The following is a 24,705-nucleotide window of genomic DNA, read 5'->3' as shown; positions in this document are numbered from 1 at the left end:
TACTTGTAGTAAAAAGTTCTTAGATATTAACCGAAAAACAATTAATTAAAAAAAAAAAATGCCTTGAAAATTCTTTTCTATTCACTCGTTAGATCACATTTTGAGTTTGGATCAACAGTACCTATGATGGTCACTTAGTTATAAACTTATAACTCTACTGTTAATCCTATTGAAAATGTACAATTTAAATTTTTAAAGTTTTTGAGTTACAAACTAAATAATATGTCGTTTATAACAAATAACTTATATAATATGCAAATTAAGGTGAGGTATTATCATGTGAGGTAAGGAGAAAGGTTACTGATATAATGTTTATTTATGACTTGTTAAATGGTCATATTCATTCTCCAAATTTACATTCTACGATAGGGTTTAATATTACAATTAACCGTTTGGGAAAAGTTAACTCGTTTCATATACCATTTTATAGATAGGTATAATTAAAGCCCCGATACTTTCTTCCCTAGATCATTTACTTTAGCAATTACAATTATGGATTATATAGACTTTTTCTCTATGTCACGTATTTTTTTTAATCGTAATGTATACTTGGTTTTAAATTCAAATGCAAATGAATTCTTATTATTATATATTATATGATTTATTCTATTTTATTAAATCAATATTATTTAATAATTGTATTTTTGTGTTCATTTATTAATTTTTTTAATATAATGTTAATGATTACCGATACTGTAGTGTAACACTAAATCTTATTATTGTCATTCACTGCACTACCGCATTCTACAAGAGAGTTTACCCCTTCGATTATATTATATATATACTATATACACGAATAAATACTCTCGAAATCCTCCAGGGCCATGTTTGAAATTTCTTGTAAAATCGACGGACAGTACGCAACTACACCTCTTCTTCAACGGCGTCTTCGTCCGATCGCGCACCGCGGCATCTCTCCGCCTGCTCATCCTGTCCGCCGACCATGTGACACGCACGCGCTGTCCGAACTTGAGCGCCATCCACGCCACCGAGAACTTCACACGTGGACGCGGCGCGCCGACCAGTCGTACCGCTGCGTTCACCACCGTCGCAACTTTTCTTCCGCGTCTGTCAGTCTCTCGCAAAATCGTCGTGGTCGTCGTCGCCACCGCCGCCCCCGTCGCTGTTGCGTTTTTCTTTCCCGTCCGAAAAACCATTCAATTTTCCATCGACACTGGTACGTACGGTCACTCTTTGCATATTACCTATACATTATATGTACATTATTTATCTCGATATCCGAAGATCACTGGGCCTCGCCGAGCAGCCTCGCGCGGAGATCCTGGAAAACACGGGAAACTATAAACATTCATTATAATATATGAGTTTTATCGTTGTACAAAATGCGACTGAATGGAACCATTATTGTCGATTCGATTTAAAAATTATTGTGCATAAAATATATTGTTACAGCTTATTTTTTCGATTTCATTATGCATACTATAATAAGTTTATATATATTATTGTTTTTAGAATGAACAACATCCGAAGTGTTTCGTATACGTTATTTAGGTGGTTATTGAGCTCGCTCGCAAATCGGTTGCGTCGTGGCGTGTTTACTTTTACTGTTATATAGGTTTACCGCGGGTAATATAACCGCAGGTTTGGCACATTTCAGGAGGCTCTTTCCTCGCCGTTTGGCGCACTTTATTTTTACTATATTGTTTTAGTTCGGTAGTCGGTTTTACTCGTAACAGTAAAATAATATCGAGGAACTAACGGTATAATATCTAGACGTTTCGTCGTTTTTATACGTTATACGACAATCTCGGCCACCACATCCACGGCGGCGTCAAGATGTAGTTATATTTTTGGTTTCGAATGGTTATGCGAATAATAACATCGTAATAATTTCAATATTAAACCATATTTTATCGAGTTAATGGGCTCGAGTTTTTCTCGGTGAAGGTATTTCGGTACATCGTTTTATCATAGCCACTGTCATTTTTATAATAGTATGTAGTCCTATATTATAATATAACAGCGAGGGGAAATTAGATTGAGTATTTTTAAATTATGATATCGGAGAGAAGTTAATCTATATTTGTTTATTGTTTTAGTTTGTTAGAATTAAATTACCGTATACAGACTACTGTACAGACCGTATATTATATATTCAGTACATTGTAATTTTGTGCGAATACGAATAATATAATATAATATATTGTATCATGTATAAAATATATTCCCACTATTTACTTGTTGGGACAAAATATTGACTAAACGTTGTATTATTTTAAAACTATAAACTATCAATATTATTTGTCGAAAAAGTGTAAAAAAATCATTAGATTAGACAATGAAATAGTTTTTATTTTTAAATTTAATTAGTATACAACTATTTTCATAAAGCATAGAGACTTGAGTTTTAAAATTAAAAATATATTTTTTTGACTTATTAAATGTTGATACAACTTTCGTTATAATTTCAAATTTTATCAAAACCCTGAATCTGATTTATCACATGAACTGTGTTAAAAAGAAATAATTAGGATCCATTCCTATTTTTTCACTTATTTTGTTTCTAACTAATAAAAGTTAAATTCAATTAAATAAAAATAAATACATATTTAGTATATCTAAACAGTCTATTAAGCCGTAAATAGTATAAACATAAGTATTCTTTATAAAATTTTACAAGTATGATTATATGTAAACCACAAGATACCTACCTCAGGCTATAGATTATATTTTTCGGCCATAATGAAGAGGATTCTAAGCCAGTCTATTAAAAAAAAAAAGAATAGTAACTATATTAAGGCAATAAGGCATATCAAAAAATATTCAGCACTATAGTCTATAATAAATATGGTTATTTATATTATTATATTAATTAGGTAAAAAAATGAGACACCCTGTATTTTATCTAATTAAATAATTATATTTTCATTTGAAAGTTTTGTGTAGTGTATTCTATTTAACTTTTATTGATTTATCATGTGTCTATAATAAAATCTTATTTTTTTATAACATCCACTTATAGTGATGTTAACTATCATCAAATATTACAATATTAACCTCATATTAAAAATGATTTACTCTCATCCAAATTACAAGCTTCCACTGTAAATTTCACATTATGACGTACACAATATATATAATAAAGTAATACATTATGTATGAAAATTGTTAGTGTTCTACAGTAAACATTTTTGAATTTATAATTTATTATATGAAAGTGTAACAGTGAAAATGTTATCGATTTTCGTATTTATAACAAGTATAAAACTATTCAAGTTTAACTTAAAATAAAATAACGTATTTTATAGATATGTTGTTTTTATTATTTAAATGCTATATAATATAAGATATAACATATGTTTAAAAGTATTTTCTATAAAAATTAAATAATATACAGTTCATAAATTATTTAATAAAATTATTAAAATGTTTAAAGATAAAATACCCACATACAAAAAAATTTAAATTAAAAGTCACTTTAATAACACTTCTATTTCTGACAATAATACTAAATAATGTAGACACACCAACAATTTTTTAAAAGTTTTATATAAAGATTAATGATTGTTATTCATGTTTTACAAAAACTGTACATAACATTTTTTTATGTAACTCGAGAAATATCGTTAATACAATTAAAATACAATATATTGATTGCATCATAAATTCAATTCAATCTACCTATATTAAAATTAAGAATAAGGAAAAAAGATCATCTTAATAATAATATAAAATCACATGATAGAAAATATAGAACTAGTTTTGTACGATTGAGTGTCTCTAAAAAATTAATTATTATAAATTAATAGAACCAACGAGGTATATTATATATTAAATTTAAACTCTAAATGTTTTAAGAAAAGTTTTAATTTTCATTATTTTAAGGAGGAAAATTAAACTTACTTTTAAATTATTGAGTTATTATTATCGTGTAATTAAAGCAAATCGCCACTCTAAAGCCTGTTAGTATCATTATTTGATAAAATTTTAAAAAAATAATAAAAATATTTTAGTTGTATACTAAATAGATATATATACTTTTATATTTTAATATCATTTATGTAGAATATAATATTTATAATTTCATTTTTACTTAATTGGCACACTCTAAAACAATGTTTATATCATAGATTAAAAATGTATGTATCTGTTATTATAGCGTTAAATAAACATTTAAAAAAAATGATTCCTTAATATGCTTGTATTTGATTCAGGAGTAAAATATTCTTGTAAAACTGTATTGATATGATTATATTAAAAAAATCTTATGTTTTTAATATTTACGTATCTAAAGTGGGTCGTATGAAGTAAAATTTATTTTCAATAAGCTCACTTTGGTAGAAAAAATGCCATGTTTTGATTTTCGAATCTCAAATTGTGATAATTCAATTATAAAATGAATAAAAAAAATCATAATATATTGAACTGGAAGAAATATGAAGAAACAACAGTGATGTAATTACATTGTAAATAAATAACGCTGTGGTCATAATTATAAATAACTGACATATAATTTTTAAAAAGAAAAATGTTTATAATTTATTATGATCGATAAGTAAGTGGACCCAATAAATATTAAGGAACAAAATAATGTTGGCACGAAAAAATGGGAAAAGCCGAGTCAAAATGCTTTTGTCAGTGCACGTGCTGTCCTGAGTTTACTTAAGTCGATTGTCGCGGTTAAAAACGTTTTATATTATATATAAAGTAAATATATACATACATATATATATATATATATATATATATATATTATATACTATAATATAAGTTAACAATTTATTTAATAGTACCAACATTTTAAAATATACTTAGTTAGTATTAAGTTTCATCTATACAATTATGATAAATTACTAAATATATCAATTACTCTAGTACCTGCGGTTTTTAGTAAAATCAATGAAAATAATACATTCAATGATCAAACGAATAATTATAATATATATATATATATATATATATGTATATTGGTCACATCTCTAACAACCTAAAGGTAAAGTCGTGGTTACATTATTAGACATTTTTGATAATTGATGTAAAAATAACTTTAAAACACTACACACAGGCCAAGACTAGCAAAATACAATACTTCTATATTTTTATTCTAACGAAAAATAACTATTTTTGGTAAACTTGACTCAAATTTATGTCTTCATGTAGTAAATAATGTATTTTATTATGTTTTTCATATTTGTAACTTTAATTTAACAAATCATTTAACCCTTCCGTTAAAATTTCAGTTTAGCTTTTAAAAATCTTGTAGGTATTTATGAAAATATATTTACTTATTATTATATTATATGTATATAATTAATTAATATATAGGTACATTTAATTATATTAAATATGCATATTGTTGAAGATAATATATCCCTATAAAATTTCATACAATTTAAAAAATTGATAAAACCGTTTTTTAGCAATCATAATATTGGATCATATTTTAATTTTATTAGTGCGTCATAATAATATATGTAATATTTTTATTTAAAATATTATAAAAAATAACTCAAAACAATATTTTTTTTAATGTATATTTTGTGGAAAATTAACTTTTTTTTACATTTATGTTATTTTAGTTGAATTTTTGGATTACGAAGAATCTAATATGATGTCTATGAATAACTGTGGGTGTTAGTGAACATCCTTGTCTCTCTATAATTGTTCTTCGTGTATCCGTGTATATTGTACAAATTCGATGGGAAACGCGGGGACGACCAGAAGGGGATCAATATTCTCCAAGCAAGACTCTACGGGCGAAGATGGCTCAACACGACACAACAAGCGGCTTTCGAGCAGGCAAAATACTTTTCTGGAAGAAGAAGAATTTCCGCCAGAACCACCGGCTATGCCTCCACCGGAACCGCTGACTATGCGGCAAAAAGAATTGCTCACTGAAATGTGGAAATTGTTAGAGGAGGACATCGCAAAAGTCGGTGTCATCACATTCGTAAGGTAAACTATACAGTATACAAATATTAAATTTTATTTTAAATAATATTAAACATGGTGTTATCGTGAATACAATCGTCTTAGAAATCTACACAAATAACAACGTTATTATTTGGTATAATTTTAAAAACATACATCAAGTTTGTAATTTTAAGCATTAAAAGTATAATTATTATTTAAATAGGTATAATTTTTTAACCTAACAGATTAGTTATACGTATACTGCTTATTTAAAAATAATACATAAGTAAATACGATTTATTTTAAAAATAAATTTATTATTACTTGTATAAATTATAAATTTATATGAAAATTATTATTTGATGTTTCAAATTACATACAAATAGAATATTAAACAATATGGTAAAGAATATCATAACAAATATAATATAACATATACAATATTATCGTTTAATGTAAGCATTTTTGTATTGATTGCTCATACATAATTTTTTTAATTTTGATGATATAATTATTTAATGAGTGTTATTAAGAAATTATATTTTAGGTAAATCATATTTTTAAATAGTTTCCATTTTAATATATTATGAATTAATTAAAGGGAAATTCAATTTCCTTGAATTATTAGAGCATTGGAAAATAATGTAACATTAAATTAATTAAATATTGCAAAATATAATTTTTCTAGTTTTTTTTTTGAAATATTATAAATTAAAATACGAAAAATTTGTTTTAAACTATTATATGTAGATACGCCATTAAAAATATTATTTTGTATTACGCATATAATTATGCATAGAGTTTGATTAAAAATGTAATAATTAAAATAGTTATTTGATTAATAAAGTGTTTTTAATAATTTGAAAATGTTCATGGAAAATTTGCTTTGAACTGTATGCATTCGCTCATGTTATAATTTTGTATACCTACATAATATAATCCGGTTGAAATTAGTGCTATGATGTAATACACTAATACACATTAAAATATTTCGTTTATTTTATTAATTTAATACATTGTATGCCTCGTGATATTCTTTAATATTTTTTTTTATTATTATTATATAAACGTTCTATACATAATATATTTGTACAATAAGCATATTTTTGTTAGTTCTTAAATTTTTAAATTAAGTCTTTAATAAAGAGTCATTAACTAATGACATTTTTATATGTGCCAATAATAAATTATATGCGTAGTAGCATCATTTTTCTGAGTCGACAATTCCTCAGACATGTTTATTGTGTCTTACATGACTATAAACAGATTTTAGTGATTCATGAGTGAAAAGTAGTGGTCAATACAATATTTATGGGTAGTTTTGTATTCTATCCAATATTTGGATGACATAAGTCGATTTAAATGCTTGATAAGGAATTTGTAAATATTTAGTTTATTTGTATAATAGTATTGGTTTAAATGGTGAGCTTTGATGATGATTTGGTACTCAATAATATAAAAACGTAGGATATCTAACAGTTCTATATTTCTTGTAACTATCATAAAATAGAATTAACTAGTAAAATCGAATACAAAATGGTTGAAATTCAAGAAAGTCTTTTGATTTAGTATAGTGTTTATACTCAACTTTTGGTATTTATTAAATTATACACATTCTGATATATTTAAATATCAGATTTAATTTCAAAATATATAATTGCTAAATTTTTTGGGTACACGTAATATATTTGATTTATTTATGAATTACTGAATTATTATGTTATTTTATTAATTGGAATTGGAATTATTTTTGATGTATATTAGGTAGATTATGTAATTTGATCACAGTAAAACTTAATTTATATACGATATCTAGGCTTTATGATTGGAAATGCAACATTATAAATAAACCATACTAGGAAATAGTAATATACAGAATGGTCAGAATTTAAGATACACAATGTTAGCGGTTAAATAAATAAAAATGCTAAATCGTAACTATTCAACATATTAATTTACTGTTATATAATTAATTAGACAATATATGGGTTTGGGATGTGGATTATATAAAATTACACACAATTCACTCAACACAAAGTACCTAGCTGTCAAAATAATTAATTTGAATACAAATTTGTTATTAATTGCATCATGTTATTTACTCTTTGAAAAACATTTTTTAAATATAGCTTTATAGAATGAACTATTAAATATTTTAATGTTATAAAATATTATATTTATATATATATATATATGTTTCATATTAGTAGTTAATACCAATACCTATAAGCATTACTGGATATAAATTACGTTAATTTAAAAAATAATTGGTAATCTATAATTTGTAATGTGTGCATTAATTACATACAAAATTTTATGTACATTGAAATAGCATTAGTCTGTAAGTACTCTGTATTGAGTATTGAATGAACAATAATGACTTTAATACCATAAGAACGATGAATTAGTTCGGAGTGGATCTTAAAGAAGGTCTTGTTGAAATTAATAATCGATAGTGACAATGCTAGTACCAATTTGACGAGATAAGTGAAATATGGGTTATCTTCAAACGTGTACAATTTATATTTTAATAGAAATAACCTTGAAGATACCAAAAGTAAAGATGGGACAAAATGGTATTAATAATTATAATATTTGCATAATTGTTTGAATTTTATTATCTATGGAAATTCAAAATAATTTTCAAAAACTATTTTAAGTGCAAATAGCTATAAGGCAATTTATAAAGGTATTTAGCAAACAGCTATTGTGGAAAATAATAAAAAAATTAAAAAAATAAAACTAAGAAAAAATAATTAAATGATTTTTGCTACCATCTCTACTTGTATTTGCAAGTAAAATGATCAATAATTAATAGATAAATTATGGTGTCAGGAAAACATAACTATGTTAAACGGAATAACGTATTGAAAAATCAAACAAACAAATTTTAATTTAAGCTGATTCGCCGTTTTTTTTTAATGTAAATGATCCTAAAAAAATTAAAATCATTAATAATATTTATGAAGTGTACAAACACGATTCAAATGCACTTCTTGAAACTTGTGTTAGCGAGATTATTATCTCGTACTTATAGGCCGAATTCTAGGATAATTGGAGAAAATTTAACTCTATAGTGTTATTTAACACGAATGAAATATGGTTAGAGTTAACTGAAATAAAATTTAAATTATATTTTATTTTTATTTAATCTTTAAAAAGGATAATGAGCCCCGCTGAACAAATAAAAAATAAATATAAATCGTTTCTGACTAGACAAACAGTATAAATTATTGTTAAACTCATACTTTAATATTAATTTGCGATTTTTAATCATTATATATTATATTTTTGATATTATATTATATGATATAAAGTTTTTCAACGACAAAAACAATAGCAAAATCATCAATTTATTTTAAATTCTTCAGATTGGTAAGTATTTAATGGAGATTAAAAATATTTGTGGTAAATTGAAAATAAAACCAATACCGGAATATTGGGAATGTAATATCACTGCAGTTAGGTATAAACAAGTTTTCTTACAGTATTCTAGTTGTATTTTGTTATATTTTTAGTTGACCGTATTAATTATGAATTTAATATATTTGTATATATAAATTATTGAGTGATAATGATTATGTATGTATATTATACAAATGTTTATTAATTACTCCTACTTGATCGTATTCTAAGTTATGGGCGAATAATTTTTATAAAATAGCTATGAGCAATGAACAATCATTATTGGTTTATCGTGTAAAGTTTCTAAAATAAATTAGTTAATATATTATAGATAACTTCATTTAAACATTTCTCCAGAGATTTAAATTGGGGAAATTAATCTTTAAAACTTGTTTGTTAATATGAAATGTTATTATTGAATTAAAAAAAGGTAACATGCAATATATTTAAATACATATTATTATTTATATAACCGGCAGTTGTCAAATAACCCGTTTTTTTTAGCTACTGGGATTTACTTTATTAATAAATAGTAATAATAATAATCAATTTATACGTATCAATTTATAAGTGTAACCATGTATGAGAACTAATAAGAGTTTATTGAAAAATTTATAATTTTGGGTCCTCCAACGGATGATTGACCGCAGTTGATAAAAATATCACAACGTGACTTAATCTGTATCAAATCATTGATTTAATAGTTCTAAAAAATATGCTTTTTATAGTTGAACTTGTTTTATTTTTAAGTACAATATTAAACCCATATTTTCCTATATAATCGGATAAGTTTGCATTTTATATTTTTATAATATTCTATATTATGTTAATCTGGATAATTTCCTAATTAAGTGTATCTTATTTAATTTTATACTTTGTATATTTATTACTGCATATAACTTTGAAATAGATTTCCGTAACGTTTTAAGTCCAAATATTTAGTTATCTATAATTGCAATCAAATTCTCAAATGCACATGTTGTGCTTATAATGGTTCACGGGCAGCTGTCATTGCTACCTACCAGTATAATAAACAATGCAGGTTGTTCGTTAATACTAAAATCCTTTTCAGTTCTGTTTTTAGCCAAAATGCTAAAACGTATTGTGTAAAGTTTTGTATACCTTCGTTAAATTACATTTTTGTCCATTTTTATTATTCGCATGTAAATGGGTAAAATTTATGAACTTTCTAAAATATTTAGATATTATTATGTGTCATGTAAGTTGTAACTAACAAAATTGCTTTAATATCTAATGGTGACAAAACATGTATTCACCATTAGAAAATACAACAATTATTTTATTGTCTCTTTGTTTGCATATTAACTTTCTGACGTTTGAAAAAGAACTACATACTTCTATAAATATCAATATGGTCCAGATATATATCATAGTTAATAGAAATATTCAAAAAAAAGCACACACGAATCAAATGTATGTATACCTATACTGAATACTGATATTTATATTTACAATTGGTATATTTTCAATGAAAACTGAATAAATATTACTTCGATTCTTTATGAGTTAATTATTTATATTTAACTCATTGATATTTGCATAAAATGTGTATTTGAATATTTATTTATACATTATAGTATATTCATACGTTGTTTAAATAAATTATTGGATTTGTCTTACTTGTATTTTTTTTATTCAATAAATAATAAAAAAAAAATTGTTTAGTATATGTTTATCTTACGTTTCACTCTCGATTAAATTTATATTTTATTTTTAATGTAAGTAGATTCAATAAAAACCAAAGTATTTTATTAAGATATTTAAATTCTATTATTATTACAACTCGTGCAAAAATGCACAATCTTTTTTACATAATAATTGATTTTCAGTAAAATAAATATGCACTAATAATACATAAATATACATTTAAGTATTTTAAATTAAATTGTATCGATAAAGAATAATGTAAAAAAAATTAACGCTAATCGCAATAATACAAGAATAAACGATGAGTAATTTCATTTAACAATAATTTGAATAAGTGTAATCACGTGAAACGTAATGAAAACATTATTTCGTATTCTAATAAGCTATGTAACAAATAATATTAATAGTTCATAGTTGCATGCACTCAGGGCTCGTAGTACTTACGTGAGTACTTTCCGTTTGTACGGTTTCATATTATTGTTAACACTTGTTAATAGAAAAGCTGATTGCTCAATCTACAACACAAAATACTATGAAATGTACGACGATCCATTTGTGATTTGTTTTTATTTTTCATATACCTAAATTCCACTTTGATAGTATTATTAGAAAATGATAATTCTTTAAACATTTATTTTCTCGTGCTTAATTTGATGTTAATCGCCCGAGTCTAATTATTTATTCAAAGATTAAGAAAATACCTAGGTAATTAATTCATTTTGTTTTTTAATTGAATCTCTGTTTCTTGAGAATTTTAAATTTAAACGTAAAAACGTAAGGAACTTTTTATTTTAACTGCGCTGTTATAATATAATGCAATAATATTTATTATGTATTCAAAATATGAAAATGTCAAATAAAAAAAATAATATTGTTACAAAATCTCTCATACTCATTAAATTAAAATGTATAAATTCTAACCTAGTTTTTATTCTTTTATGTTTTACAAATATAAATATTACTCGTGAAAATGCCAACTCTGGGTCATTAAATTAGATACATTTGTTTCAGTAGATAAAATAAGTTTTAGTCCTCGTTTTCCTAAATACAAATATATACGTAACATGTAATCACCATACTCTATGTATATACATTAATGTAAATTATGATAGTTTATATATATATATATATATATATATATATAATATACATTAATTACATTATATACACATTAATTTAATATCCACGCAATGAAAATGCAAATAAATTACTTGCTATGCTTAAAACTACATATTATTGATGTTTTTATTACGGAAGATTTTACCATAAAATAGGTTAGCTGATTGCCCGAATAGTGATAAAAAGTTTGTATACAAACAATTAAAATGGATTTTTATTTTATTAATTTATTTGTTTGTTCCGTTAATGTTGTTACATTTCAATTTGTTTAATATTCTATATAAGTATGCAGTGCCCATATTATCCGTATATATCGTTAAAATAGTATGGTACCTAACACATTTGCACAGTAATAATTTTGCAATCAATATATCAAAACATACGAAATAAAGATTGATAATGAAATGGGCATGGACAAATTGCGTCTAACACAAAATTTTCATTTAGGGTCAGTATACCATTTGCGCTTATATAGCACATACTAAAATGCTTGAAAATTAAAACCCACGTATTGATCGATTGATTACTGTTTAAAGTGACTGGGTATAATATATTTTATAATAGCATCGGGAATTTTATGAAACGAATTATAATGTAATATAGCTGGTATTTGATTTTGAATAATTGACGATCAAAAATTAACTTGTAAAATGTGGAAAACAAATATTCAGTTATTTATATTTTATATTATTTATTAATAGGTACTTACAAAAAAATAGGTTAGTGTTTTCATATATTAAATAATAAATATAACTAATTGATAACTTTTTCTTAGGTATTGTAAAATGTTTAGAGCGCAATTGGTATTTAAAAAAATAATTTTAGACGCAATTAGTAAACTGCAAATGAAATATCAATTTTTTCTTAGGTATTTATCGTACCACTTATGATAAATAAAAATATTGTACATTATATAGAATAATATAAATATAAATATATTTATATATTTATAATTATAAATAATGCATCTGACTAAAAAAACAAGTGGTTCATTGAATGTGAATATTTACCATTTTGTTTCATTATTATTTCACGGTATCAATAATATAGCATACTAGCATTGAGATACATGATATTGTATTTCAGTTTCCAAGTACTAATACTATGGCGTATAAGGTATATAAACACGCAAACAAAAAATAATAGTTTTGTTTCATTCATAGGTTATATTTTTAAATATTATTATTATTATTATTTCTGTATTAACATTTGTAAATTCGGTATTCTTTTGGGGTTTTACTACATTCGTACGTTGTATAAATAATTTACGAGTACATTTCAATATTTAAATATTGTATAGGCTTTGATTATTTTTAGCAGTAGGTACTTCATTAAACATTTATGAGAGCAAAAAAAAAACCGCATTGTCTTAAATTATAAATAAATTTGAATAATAGTTTTAAATGAATTTAATTCGAAATAGTGTTGATGATAGTAAAATCAAGATATTTATCTAACTATAAACACTTTTATTTTAACTATGTAAGGTTAGGTTATTTTTAAATAATGTAACTTTAAAATATAACATCTAACAATGAGGAGGTTGAAATATATACCTTTATATTTTATTTTACTTTTAAAGGATCTTGATTTTCTCGGTTATTTGTGGAGAATCTACTAACTTTTACTAGTTGTTTATCAGTCAATTTTGTAGATTCATCAAAACTTTTCAAGTCAAAATTACTTAAATTTTTGTTCTGTTTTAATATTTGAAATTGTTTTTTTTTCTGGTAAATTTATTTTTAATTAAGTTCACATCAAAATCGTATTAAATGTATTATATATTTTTTAACATCAATTTTATGACATGATTTATAGATATTTTACCATTTTTTTTGCACATCAAATTAAATAATATTTAAAGTTAAAAATCATTTTTTCTTTTTTAAACAACAGTGCGGGATCACTATCAGTATCTGAAATTATACATTACAAATAATTCAAACAGTGCAATTTTTTTTTTATCAATTGTAGTTGAAATATTTTTAGCATTGTAGCAATTATAAATATTTGAATCGTTGTCAACGGTACTATAGTAGCACACTACATACGTCAGACCGTTTTTAAACTTTATTTTCGAAATCACTCTTATTATAGGTATTTTCTTGTTTTAATATTTTACTTTGAAATTTTTTATATTATTGTAGGTATATTATAAATTGTTCTCGTGAATGGAAGTTATTGTTACAGCTTAAAGTGCTATATCAAAATATTTTAGACACTACTGTTTTTGTTATTTCTTGGGATAATTCACCACATTTGTTTGTTATCCTAATATCCAAATGGAATTGTTTCTATTTTTGCTACATCAAGTATTTCTTTAAAAAAAAAATAGTTTTTTTCTACAATTTACAAATGAAGTCGTTTGAATTAATTTATTATATAAATAAAAGATAACAAAATTATGATTTTTAATTTAGAAAAACACTCATCGTAGTCAATATAGATTTACCTATAACTACCTAAATACCTACCTAACCTAGATATCTGGACACCTAAAAAAAATATTACGAATATTTCTATATGTTCATTTATTTATGTGTATTATCAGGATATGTATCTTACAATATTATCAACAAAAAATTTGTATACAATTAACGTATTATTGATGTTGGGTTTATAATTCATGGAAAGTGTTACTTCATATTTTTATTAAAAATAAAAATAAGCATATGATGCTTTAATATTTATGTATGGTTTAGTCTTAATTTTACACCATAATATTTTAATTCATTAAATTCTAAAATACGATTTATTTATACTTATTAGTTTTGTTTAAAAAGGTTTTTTTTATAGTTATGTTATGATCATCAAAAATATGACATAAATCTTAATTAATTACAACCTGGGAATGCGTTTTATCCGTGTTTTTAATTGATTAAATATTTTTAGTATGACACCCGACTAATTTATATGTTCGCAGGCATTATTATGTTCAAAATTAACCAACACTTTATGATGTTGTTGTTAAACAAAGAATATTTAGTCTGAAAATCAGTGTCCACATCGCACTGTGCACAGAACAGATAAGAAAGGGTCTCCTGTTGATTTATCGATGCATTCTCTAGGTGTTAGGATACGTACACAGGATACTGCGGTCTACGGGCTCATAAATCACCCGGTAGCGATTGAAATACGTGGTATGCTGTTGATTATATAAGACGAACTGAAAGCTGACTGAATTTTTAATTTTTCTTTTTGCTGATTCCTTATTTTTTTATTTTCAAAATGTTTTCACGGTCATATTTATCCCGTTATTGAAGCCCTTTTCATCTATTCAAATCGCATATTATGTGAAATGTACAATATACATAAATATTCTAAAGCATAATATTTTAAGTGCTATTATATATACCTAGTATTTTACCAATACACCATTAAGTTGAATAAAGCGCGTTGATAGGTACACTTATTGGAAAATTGTATCACAGTTAAACTTTTCAACCACATTTATTATATTACCATATAAATGATAATATTTATATTTTGTACGTAAAATAAACTAGTTTGTCATATTTTACTAAATATTTATCATCTTGACGTATGTGCTAAGTATAAATATTAAATTCAATCCTTCAGATTGAAAATCCATATAACTATAATACGATGTAAGACTATGGATGAATATTGATAATTGTTTAATAAATTACTATCAATATTATTAAAAATTAATTTATATATTTATAAAATACAGGCGCGTAGTCCAATGGTTATAGTTACAAATACCGATGTGAAATAAACTTAAATAAGATATAAAAAAATGTAATAGAACAAACAAAGGAATGTTATTATGTGAAAAAAATGGAAGGAACTTTAACATTGAAGTTATTGAACTTTTTATCGTTATTAAATTATAAAAAAAAGCGGTTAAGCAGTAAAATTAATCGATAAAGGATTTTTTTATGATATATTATATGCTTTATTATTTAATATATAATATGTACCTGTGGCCATATTATATTATATTATTCTCCGAAAAAATGGCATCTTCCACAAAATTAATACAATTTCATTTGAATGCTAATTTATTTTTATTTAGCTTAAAAATTTAAAAAAAGTGCAAAGTACTATTGAAACTGTGATTATTAGGTTTGATTATTATCCAACTAGTTTAATATTATTATTAAGTACAGTTATATTATACATTTAAAAAATTAATCCGTAAAAACTACTGTGTCAACAACTATAAGATGTAAGATTATTATTATTATTATTATTTTTTTTTTTTTGTAATACGCATCTTGAAGTTTGTCACTAATTTTTAGATTTACACGAAGAAAAAAAATCTTGACTTTCTGTGCAACAATTTGTCATATAATTAATTTCACACCGCCAATTTAACTTATTCATCCATACTTAATGAACGGCATTCTACATTTTCTAATACAAAATGATGTCCTTTACACCATACTTTAATACAGGAATACTTGTATATTAAATTTTCTAAATACTCTAAACCATTAATATTATGGTTATTCTTATTTCAAGTTTTAAGTTTGATAAATATTTAATTAACAGTATTCTTCTTTTTCCTTAACGAGTGTTTAACCACGGAAAAATGTCTTGGCCAATCATTTATTATGTTGGAGAATAATTAATATAATATTATCAGCCTATAATATTTAATACACACAATAGTTTATTTATAATTGCCTTAAATAAATAATATTTACCTAATATTTATTTATTCGTGAGCCTGTAACGTTCATTTTGTTACTATGAAGAGGGAAATTAATTTAAATTCATCATTATTTATCGTTGAAACATTTATTAAACTATAATTTGTATCAGGAAACCTGAAATTACTAATACTCGTACATAAATTTAAACATAATAAACTATGGTGTTTTTGAGTTTCAATTTAGTTTTAATTCATAATTTAGTATATTATTATATGAACATTTAATTACTAAATAAGGTATCAACCTATTTAAAAATGCACAAAGGAAAATAATTTAAATTACACGCAGGTGTATGTTTCAGAACATTGAAATATTCTTTTAGTATTTGTTAAGCAATATGTAAATCTGATCGTAAGAAAAGTATTTTTCTTCTAGATAAAATTTGAATAGGAACTAATAATAAGTGAGAAATATATCAAAGGCTTACCTGCTATTGATGTAAATCTGGAAACGCGACAGCACATATTAACTTTTTTTCCAGAACAATTTATTGTATCAAACTATTTTCAAGAAGTTTCATGGAAAGTTATTATATTAAAAATATATTTAACTTTATTTTGAACTTTCCGTATTTTAACGGCTTTTGTTATCAACTTTTTGTGCTTTTGCTTATACATATGTTTAATTTAATTCGTGAACGTTTAAAACGTATAAAAATTATAGAACAATAGACGAATAAAATTATTTCTTATTAAACTTAAAAACAACTTTGAATAACCATAAAAAGTTTTTATGTAAATTTAATCATTTCTAATTTTCCAAGTTAGGTACCTGGTTATAATAAACGAACAGTAAATAAAAGAAATATGTTATCGAAATAAAATACGAATAAGTAATTAATAATACAATTATTATGATATATCTGATATTAACATTTATTTTTATTATTGATCTGCCATGACTTACTTTCAGCATTATAAGTGATTTGTTTTTACAATATTTACGTTTCAATATATTTTTTCAATTTGTGATTATTTGAACTTTTAATTTTAATAAGTTCATTACGACATTTACAATGGTTTTGTGTGTCTATTATATTACTAAAAAATCAATATGTTACATATAAATGCATACTTATGAAATTAGTATGTTAATATTTGTTTTAAATTTAAAACTATTTTCTCATTTTAAAATCAAAATATCGAAGAAAGCTGAGGGTTACAGATGTGTCTTGATGTTAAATAATTTTAAAGTAGTATGTTAATGGACTATATTATACTATATTACTTTATTTTCGTAAGTTCTTTTATTATATTTCTGTTTATATTATTTATTTTATAAGCTATATTGATTTATGCATATTTTCGTAATGAGCCTGATAGAAATACTGATTTGTATCACCTCATAAATTTCTATTTCACATGGTTAAGTTATCTATGTGTTAATGAATGACAAATTTTTTTTTGTCTCTTATTTAAAATATACCTCCCAATTGGCTAAAAGAAACCAAATTCGAAAGCTCTTAAACCTTTTATAAATATATCAGTATTAGTAAATTATTATTTTATTATACTTTAAAGATATTTTTTTACCTTCAACCTATCGTATGATACAGTTGTAAATTTGTGAATTTCATATGAAAGAATTAAAAATAATCATATAATTACTCGATAATAAACGTATATCGAAAAATTATGCATTAAAATCGTATGAAACATTAAAAAATTAAATATTATATTTAATATAATAAAGCAACATAGACGTACATGTCTTATATGAAAAAAAAGGTTGCTATTGATTCATTTTGAGAAGAAAGCTCAAACAAATATTTCCACTATAATTTTACATTTGACCTATTTTTTAAAAATGTGACATATCTGGCGTTTTTAAAGAAGGAAACCAGAGCTAAGGTGAAGCGGAGTGACGAGAGTCAACCACTCGATGTACTTGTCTTTAAAATCGACGTAACTTTTATGAATTTGTCTATCGTCAAAAAATAAAAGCATTTTAACGTATATTAAAAACTATGAACAATAAATTAATTATTTTTCAGCATAAAAACTTGATTTTTTTTTTTTTATAAGCCTAAAATAAGTATGATTAGATTGCTTTTAATTAACACTAATTTAAGCGTATATATTATTGAAAAATAAATGAATTAAAATATATTTGTTTGAAAAAAAAGTTATTATTCATATTTTGTTAAAACAATTTTGAGTTAATAATATCAACAACACAAATAATTTGAATATTATTGATAAAAAATATGTATATTCCCAAATTTATTTGAGCATAAAATTCAACTCAAACACACACTTTCTGATAAAAAAAAAAAATAAAAAATGAAAATGAAATGAAAACATATTATGGTGTTAACTTTACCATATATATTTTTGAAAGAATTAAAATACCATAATATATAGAACTATTTCTAATATTATTTTAAAAGTACAATATAAAAAAACGAAAATACAAAAAAGTTTATAAATAAAATGTTTAATTAATTTTACAATAGAATATCTATTATATTACATGTATACGAATATACGAATATGTAGTCATAAATTTGATCTAACTATTTTTGTCTACTCAATAATAATACGGGTATGAATACAATTTTGTGTCCTTCCAATAAAATTTATTTTAATTCATAAACATTGTATTTTATATACATTTAACAATGTAAGTTATTTATCATTTATTTATTTTGTGACTAACTTATACATTGTATGAATAGAAAGATTAGATTTCCAGTGTATAGCTTAGTTTCAAATTAAACATTGTAATTAACTTCTTTATAAAATAAATCTAATAAAGTCGTATTGTACTACATCAAATAAAACTACACGAATACAAAGTATTTATGGTTTGTCCTTTGATACTTTGGGAATTACTTACAAAACAATCTTTTTAGATAGAATCTCTTTTGAAATCGTGAAAATATTATCGTCAGGACTATCATTAGATTTTAAAATACTGTTTTGCGCCGTAAGGTTTACTAAATGATGTTTTCTTTTTTTTTATATAAATATCAATAAAAAAGGCCTTTTAGATAGAGTTTTCTAATTCTAGTTATCTGTTTGCATAGCTAAATATTATATTTTATTATTCTATTTTTTTAATGTTTTTTTTTTTTTGTTTAATTCCGTCATATCGTTAAATTTGTTCCGAATACAATTTGTGTTTGAAAATCCAATACATTTTCATTTTAATATTAAATTATGTTTTAGAATAAAATACTCTATTATAAATGTGTTTATTATTTGTTATACTTAAAAAAATACAATGGATACTTATAGATAATAATTTTCAGCTTGAAATAAAAGTATAAATAATAAGTATTTTTTGATTCTCATTATTATATCTACTTATAATATATTCGATTATAAAACAATAGCTTTAAGTTTACAAGGGTCTTACAGAAAGTCTTGTCCGTATTGTAAACTATTATAGATTAAGTCAGGCATATAACTTTCCTGAAAATTTGAATTTAATCATAAAAAAGTCTTGTCTAAAACTTAAATATTTTTTTTTTTTACATAAAGGTAATCTCCTTAATGTATTATGAATCTATTTTGAGGTAATTTTTAATTAATCGAAAATTAATCTGAATTTAAAATCTTCATAAATAATAACATTTATATTATATATTTTTTTATTTTGAATAATATTTTATTCTTATAAAATTTAATTTTGTATGGAATTTTGTAAAAATAATGTTTTATTTAAAAAAATTCTAATTTAAGAAAATTTATAATAACCCATTTCAAAAAAATGCTAATAATTATTGCTTTATTTATCAATTGGAAATATTATCTATTTTGTTCTAGATTGTATAGCTCCGTTTTATTTGTTTTGTAGTTTTTTTTAAATCTAAAGTAAAACACTAGAAATAATTGAAAAATATATAAGATGCAAGTATACAGTATCAACTTAGCTAAAGTTATGATAATTTTATTAGTAGAACAACAATTTATTATTGTCATTTAGTGTTAATAGCTAAGCCTAAGTTGTCGATGTGAAATAAGGATATATTAAAAAAATTATAAACAACAATTGTAATACTTTTTAAGAATTGGTTATTTATTTTGTATACATTTGATTTGCAAAAAAAAAGGTTTTTGTACTTTAATAAGCTTAAAATGAATTTTAAAATACGATTCAATATTATGATAAATTAGACATCGTAATATATTTGTAACATTAATGTAAATATTGCTTGAATATATATTTATTATTTTCCTTAAAATCAATAAATACATTGTTAATTTTAAATTCAAAGTTTTGAAATAGTTTTTTGAAAAGTTTTTTGAACCATTATAGTGTACGTTATTAAACAATATAAACCTCAAAATAAAAATATATACAATCTCTGAAATATCATGTTGATTCTGTATTCTTAAATCTCTTTCCATATGAGATTATCATAATATTCCTCTTATATTTTATATATTATTTTAAAATCATTTTTATAGTATTTGTTTATATTAGGTAGTTTCATATATTGGATTTTTCTGTAAGTGACAGCTCACATACTACCTACTTTCATAAAAAAATCAGATAATTTTGATCAATTACCTTTTGTTTTATCCAGAATAGGGTAAGTATAATAAATTTAAATTATCTTTTATGTGTATTCTGTATATATTATGTTATGTACATTTTTGAAATCTAATTTCACCACATCATACCACTCATGTTCATTTAAATTAAAGCAGTACATTTATCTGAAGAAATATCGTACTTGTCACTAGTTTAAAATCTCTATCACAAATGGTTTTTTTTATGGTATGACCGAGTTTTATATACGCCGAGTTTATCAATTTCATAAGTAGAGAATGCATAATATCGAATATCAAGAATGTTATATTGTGTATAATTTTAAAGTTATTACCGTTCTCTCCAAGTTTTCTCCAGTTACATTAACAATTTTCAAAAAAATAAAATAAAATAAAATGCTTAAATATTAAAAAAACTTATTTATTTATTTAAAATCTTACATAAGTTATTCAATCAAAACTAAATTTTAGTTATAGGGAGTAACATCTCAGTTAACATTTTATTTGATAAAAAAAAAAAACAATATAATAATATTATATAGTAATAAACCGCAAAATTATGCTAAAATTAGAATTCTTTTATTGAACATTTCACTATAGATAAATCTATTGTCAGACTAACAAAAATATTATTTTTATTTTTTTTAATATTTATATCAGTGCCTACTAAGAAATTTGACATTCAAGACTAATTTATGAACTATGGGACTGTTAGGCATTTAACTCTTAATAGTTTTTCAAATAAAAAAAACAATTATTTTACGAATAATCACTGAACTAATTGTTTATTAAAAAGAACGAAAGGTACCTATAAGGTGGAACACATAATTTAAAACGTTCAAACTCTCAACTTATTATATTATTTACGCTTTATACCAACGTAGCTTAATATCTAAACCATATTTTAAATCAAATAAAACCATATTTTCAATTGTTTTCTTAAAAAAATGATTCGCTCATTAAACATTCATAAATTATAATTGCATTATACTAGGTCATTTAAAATGTTTAAATTTGCATTTTTTTTAAAGTACTTTACACCCTACTTTTTTTAATTCTGCAATAGTATGTGTTAAAGTATCAATATAAACTTTATAAATATTTTTAAATTGATAATATTTTTTATTGCGATTGTCATAGTAATTTAAATTATAAAAACTAAATTATTTATCAGTTAAACAATGTAAATATAGTGAATTAATAATGATCCAAAGACAGTTATTTTATTTTAAAATCTATAATTGAACCGTGACACGAAATAAAACACTTGAATAAACATAAATATAACACACTTGTGTGATTTAAGTATTAAAAATCAAATACTTTTTGTGATTCTTTATTAGATTACTTTCAATTAATCACCTCATTATTTTTGTATAATACTCTAATCTTCTAAATTATTTTAATTCTCTATTTTTTTATTCAAACAATACGATAAAATCAATTCTATTTTAATTAATGTAAAAAATTCGTTTCAGATTGAAGAATGTGCTCATATTCAGTTTTTAAAACATAAACATTGTATCTAACTACACTCCTCAAATTTTTTCTTTAACAATAGATTTATTCAATTACTGATTAGTGATTTTTGAAAGTGTTAAGTTTACTTTGAGGCCATGTTTTAAATACTAAGATATTTTTTTTACAATTTATTTTCACGCCTTTCACTATTAATTGAAAAAATTGCATTCAAAATGTTCCATTAATCACTGTGTATAATATACATTTATTAAAATAGATATCAGTTTAGTTTCACCAAATTTATGTCAAAATCGCAATTCAAGATTGCAAAAAAAAATCATCTTCAATAATTATTTCCTAAGCCGATTCCAACAATATATTTATAATTTATATTTTTACTTTATTAACATCTACAGTGTATAGTAAAAGATAATAATAATTTATAGCGTATAATATTTTAAATGTTTGTATGAAATGATTGTGATTTGAAAAAAAAAACAAAAAAAAAACGTAAAATCAATTACCATAAAAAAATATTATATTTTATCACGCACATAATTGCAGTAACAGCTTGAAAATGACGAAACCAAACGCATGTTATTTTCCCCAGTGGAATAATATGAACATTTAATACGATTTTTTTATTTTTGCTCATTAATCGAGTAGATTTAAAAATCCAAACTTACAGACTGGATACTATAGAACCTATCGCTTAAAATATAAAATGAATATTATTTAAGACGAGGCCCTAAAATAATTTTATGAAATTGATCATATTATTTTATTAGTATAAGTTCAGCAATTAATTATACAAATAAATTTCAATAATATTTTAATATGTGAAAACTGGTATGGAAAATACTAATACTTGCATAGATGCAAATGTAATTTTTTTTTCCATTACAACATGATAATACATATTTTATACAATATTAAATTTATAAAAAAAAATATATGGTAATAAATAATAATAGTTATAGTTCGTTTTAAATTATTTTAAAACATTTGTTGAAACAAAAAAAAAATAAATTATTTTCGTATTCTAAATTTTTTAAAGTTGATTATCAAGTTTTGTATTTATATTTTTGTAAACCTTTATTATAACCTTAAATTATATTTTTATTTTCTACCACATTTTATAGTTGAAGAGTGCACTCAATTGCATGCCTTAAATAAAAATGTGTAAATTATACTTTATTTAATTAAATATAACATTTAAATTAATTAAATATAAATTATGTAAATTACACCATTTAAGTCTTGTAAAAAATTGTTATTTTAGCCTTTGCTCTGTACAAAACGACAGAGATGGCTTAAAAAATTATATCATAATAAGAGTTGGTGATAACTTTGCTAAAAAAAAAATAGAATTCTAAATTTTAGCTTGTAAACGATTTAAAGCAAACTCTCTGTCTCTAGAAAAATAAAATTATTTTTTTGATATTGACAAGGTCGATTCAATGTATAATATTATAATATATAAATATTAATAAATATATTTAAAGCTAATATGGTTTCGCTCACAACGTTCTATGATAGAAATATATAGTATTTTTGTTGAGTTTAACGTAATACAATTAATTCGTTCTTTTTTATCTGCTCGATTTCAAACACCTATGGATGATAATTATCGAAGATTATTATTGCCCGCCAAATGTAAACCCGAAAAACAAAACGTAATTATGCATGCGAACATTATTAAAGTGATAACCTTCTAATGCTATTCAGAATTTAAAAGTTTCAAACTATAAATACTATCATAATATACAAGTTTTATATTCTTTTACGTATTTTTTGAAAATGTTTTTATTCATAAGAAAATAAAAGTCCAATGGTATTACGTTTGACAATAGCGTATTATTACATGATTGGATTTACTGTATATCATATACATGTAATAATATATATTTTTATATATATAACGTGCCTTACATCATTCATGATCGTCTGTCAAACAAACTTACCTATTTCGTTTATGTATGCGTATTGGTATACAT

General features: G+C 23.1%; 1 protein-coding gene across 1 annotated transcript in view; it reads left to right on the top strand.

The window, feature by feature from the left end:
* Positions 1–1,005: 1,005 nt before the first annotated feature.
* Positions 1,006–24,705, top strand: part of LOC132917943 (neuroglobin-1-like) — a 91,816-nt gene continuing 68,116 nt past the window's right edge. The window contains exons 1-2 of the mRNA XM_060978945.1: positions 1,006–1,177; positions 5,541–5,916. Of these exons, the coding sequence (XP_060834928.1) occupies positions 5,660–5,916 (257 nt within the window). The 5' untranslated portion in view covers positions 1,006–1,177; positions 5,541–5,659. The remainder of the gene's footprint in view (positions 1,178–5,540; positions 5,917–24,705) is intronic.

This window comes from Rhopalosiphum padi, chromosome 1 (genome assembly GCF_020882245.1).
Source record: "Rhopalosiphum padi isolate XX-2018 chromosome 1, ASM2088224v1, whole genome shotgun sequence".
In the NCBI taxonomy this organism is placed as follows: domain Eukaryota; kingdom Metazoa; phylum Arthropoda; class Insecta; order Hemiptera; family Aphididae; genus Rhopalosiphum; species Rhopalosiphum padi.
This window is presented reverse-complemented; position numbering and strand designations above follow the sequence as displayed.